This window comes from Salvelinus sp. IW2-2015, linkage group LG8 (genome assembly GCF_002910315.2).
Source record: "Salvelinus sp. IW2-2015 linkage group LG8, ASM291031v2, whole genome shotgun sequence".
In the NCBI taxonomy this organism is placed as follows: domain Eukaryota; kingdom Metazoa; phylum Chordata; class Actinopteri; order Salmoniformes; family Salmonidae; genus Salvelinus; species Salvelinus sp. IW2-2015.
This window is the reverse complement of record NC_036848.1, coordinates 14,537,101-14,541,140: the sequence shown is the minus strand read 5'-3', so window position 1 is coordinate 14,541,140 and position 4,040 is coordinate 14,537,101. Positions and strand designations below refer to the sequence as shown.

Here is a 4,040-nt window from a genome sequence, read left to right as displayed (position 1 = left end):
GCCTCCACCCACCCTGCCCTGAACTTAGTCACTGTCACTAGCCGGCTACCACCCGATTACTCAACCCTGCACCCCAGAGGCTGCTGCCCTATGTACATAGACATGGAATCACTGGCCACTTTAATAATGGAACACTAGTCACTTTATAATGTTCACATACTGGTTTACTAATTTCACATGTATATATTCTAGTCAATGCCATCCTATTCAACTAGTGTGTGTGTGTGTGTGTGTGTGTGTGTGTGTGTGTGTGTGTGTGTGTGTGTGTGTGTGTGTGTGTGTGTGTGTGTGTGTGTGTGTGTGTGTGTGTGGTGTGGTTGTGTGGTTGTGTGTGTGTGTGTGTGTGTGTGTGTGTGTATATATATATTATACTATTCTATCCTACGTATTCTACAGACAGAATATTTAGTATCCACATACTGTCCATAATGTCTATACATCCCAACCACCCACCCTGGACTGTGACATTGCTGGTCCTCATATTTATAGATTTCTTAATTCCATTGTTTTACTTTAGATTTGTGTGTATTGTTGTGAATTGTTAGAGATTACTGCACTGTTGGAGCTAGGAACACAAGCATTTCACGACACCCGCAATAACATCTGCTAAATATGTGTTTGTGACCAATAAAATTAGATGAGGAGAATAAGTAATAACTCCAGAGGAGATACTGGAACCCCACTAGAGGTCAGTAGATGGTAGCAAATAAATACTGCACTCCTCTCTTCCTCATCTCTCTCTTCTCTCCTCTTCTCTCTCTGGAGAGGTTTATAGTTTTAAACATGATCCTGCATTGGAACACTCTGTCCTGGGTATTGAGTAACTCCCCTACCCATGCCCCCGGAACTCTAAACCTGTGTGTGCATGTGTGTGTGTTACTGCCCACCTCCCACCCCCTGTGGATTTTTCAAGTGTCCAGATACATCTGTCTGTCAGCTCCACCTGACTAGCTGTGAAACCCTCACTGTCACTGTCACTTATGACTAGCAATGATAATGACCTCATAGTCCCCCTCTACTCCTCTAGTCAGTCTCAAGACAGGCTTACTGGGTCTAAATTGTCACACCGTCACCAGCTGGAATGTCACACTTGACACAGAACCCTAGAGAGGGACTGAGACGGAGAGAGAGAGAAATTGGGGAAGACKGAATCGGAGAGAACTGAAAGCAGCAGAGAACTGAATTGGGAGGAGTCAGATTGTCCGAATTGAGTGAGAGAGAAAATCAGAAACCCCTGAGGGAGGAGAAAGACGGCGAAGGAGCTCGTCAAAGTAGAATAGAGCTAGAGAGTTCTGATTTTCTCAGACAAGACTAAACAGTGGTGACAATCACCAAACCACACTGACATATTCTCAGGATGGAGATGATGGGTAAGACCACATATCTGTGTCTCTCTTTTATATCCAGTCCCTGTCTACTCTCTCTCTCTCTCTCTCTCTCTCTGTCCTCTTTCTAGCTATTCACTCACAAAATGGCTTCCAAGGTACGCAGAGGATGAGTCCGAGCCTGACTGTTGTCAAAAGGGTGTGTCCTATGAATTTGCTAGCCTTTCTAATCTGTGAACATTTATTGTGGTAAACGGAGCAAAATAATGTGTTGCGGTTGATTTGTCAACCTAAGAGCATTCCATGCTACACTGAGTGATTACAGATGTTCGATTTAGTCGGATTCGGACATGATCTTTCATGTGAGAGCCTAAGAGACATCTGCACCACAGACAGTCTATGCTGACTGCTGGGTAACTTGACAGGAGTGAACAGGATTACTCTCTGCKCTCATGTTTCACAATGTCTCATGAGCTGTCAGGGGAGTTTGTGTATGTAGGTGGGATTATGTGCGCACACGGTTTGTGTACAGTGTTTTGTATCTCTAATATGTTGTCTCTGTGTCCCCAGTGTGTCCGATGGGCAGCAGCAGGCTCTTTGGTACCCTGGCCCAGCAGGACTACTACTCAGAGCACCAGGACTCGGACCAGGACCCAGAGGGCCTGGAGCAGGCCAACCCAGACCAGCTGCTCAGAGACTGTGTGGAAGCCCTCCAGAACCGGCCGGCCTGGCCACACAGGTACCTGGTCTACCTTGCAAACCCAACACACCAGCACCAATACAGGAACCATGAGCAGCAGAACACATCATCCATACAGGTCATGATGTGGAACATCCTAGCTCAAGGTACATAGACCTCTGATGGATGATAGAGTACTGCAGATTACAGACCACCAGAGCATCTGTATGTCTGAGTGTACAAAACATTAGGACCACCTTACTTATATTGAGTTGCACCCCTTTTTGCCCTCAGAACAGCCTCAATTCATCAGGGCATGGACTCTACAAGGTGTCAAGTGTTCCACAGGGATGCTGGTCCATGTTGACTCCAATGCTTCCCGCAGTTCTGTCAAGTTGGCTGAATGTCCTTTGGGTGGGGGACCATTCTTGACACACACAGGAAACTGTTGAGCGTAAAAACGAAGAGTTGCAGTTCTTGACACACATACCGGTGCGCTTGGCACCTACTACCATACKCCGTTCAAAGGCACTTAAATCTTTTGTCTTGCCCATTCACCCTCTGAATGGCACYCARACACAAGCCATGTCTCAAGGCTCAAAAATCTCCTACCCTTCAGCTGTACTGATTGAAGTGGATTTTACAAGTGACATCAATAAGTGATCGTAGCTTTCACCTGGATTCACCCGGTCCGTTTATGTCATGGAAAGAGCAGGTGTTCCTAATGTGTTGTACACTCGATTGGTCTCAAGACTGCAGAACATGGTACTGCTCAGCGTTCARGATCAGAAATGGGGAGAAGTGTACAACAGTATACGGTTATGTCTACTCTGGTAATGTCAGCTAACTACATTTACACATTACAATTTAGTCTTTTAGCAGACATTCTTATCCAGAGTGACTTACAGTAGAGTTCATAAATTTTCATCGTTTTTCGTACCGGTCCCCTGTGGAAATCGAACCCACAAACCCTGGCGTTGCAAGCGCCATGCTCTACAACTGAGCCAAACTGGTCCCTGCTAACGGCTCTCTCTCCTCTCAGCTCTAGGGGGGGCGAAGATGGCTTTGCGCATTGTCCTCTGGAAGCTCTGATCTGGGCTGAGAGGAAGTACCTGGAGCAGATCCTCAGTTACCGCCCGGACATCCTGTGTCTTCAGGAAGTGGACCACTACTACGACACCTTCCAGCCCATCCTGGCCAGCCCGGGCTACCAAAGCTCCTTCCTGCCCAAGCCCTGGTCCCCCTGCCTGGATGTGGCCAGCAACAACGGCCCTGATAGCTGTGCTCTCTTCTACCGCCGCTCATGCTTCAGCCTTCTCCACACCTCCCACCTGCATCTCTCCTCCATGATGCTGCCTACCAATCAGGTGGCCGTCGTGCAAACGCTGTGTTGCCGGGCGACAGGCCAGAGGCTGTGCATGGCCGTGACCCACCTGAAGGCGAGGAGCGGCTGGGAGCGGCTGGGAGAGGCTGAGGGGTGCCCGGGGGTGGCTGACTTGCTGCAGAGCCTGACGGCTATCACCTCGCAGCCGGCTGGCTCAGATCCCAGCGTCGTCTGGGTTAGGGGAGGGTTTGGCCAGCAGGGATGTCCCTTGTCCCATCGCGCACTAGCGACTCCTGTGGCGGGCCGGGCGCAGTGCACGCTGACACGGTCGCCAGGTGTACGGTGATTCCTCCAACACATTGGTGCGGCTGGCTTCCGGGTTAAGTGGCATTGTGTAAAGAAAAGAAGCAGTGCGGCTTGGTTGTGTTTTGAAGGACGCGCGGCTTTCGACCTTCGCCTCTCCCGAGTCCGTACAGGAGTTGCAGCGATGAGACAAGACTGTAACTACCAATTGGATAGCACGAAAAAAGGGTAAAAAAATATATAAAATAAAATATAAACTGACTCATGGAAGAAGAAACAGAATTGCAGGATAGTTTTAAAGCTGTAACATCTCTCTGCCTCATAACAAAATGTGTAGAATTACAGTAAATTAGCTTAAACTGTAATTTAAGCTTTAAAACTGCCTCGTAGAATTTCAGGATACAGTGCC

The 4,040-nt window shown here is 48.3% G+C and overlaps 1 protein-coding gene across 1 annotated transcript; it reads left to right on the top strand.

Moving 5' to 3' along the window:
- The first annotated feature begins 1,225 nt into the window (after positions 1-1,225).
- On the top strand, positions 1,226-3,693 carry LOC111967170 (nocturnin-like). The gene is made up of 4 exons (XM_023992032.2): positions 1,226-1,370; positions 1,896-2,171; positions 2,588-2,591; positions 3,053-3,693. The coding sequence occupies exons 1-4, from the start codon at positions 1,358-1,360 to the stop codon at positions 3,672-3,674; spliced, it is 915 nt and encodes a 304-aa protein (XP_023847800.2). The 5' UTR covers positions 1,226-1,357; the 3' UTR covers positions 3,675-3,693.
- Positions 3,694-4,040: the final 347 nt, after the last annotated feature.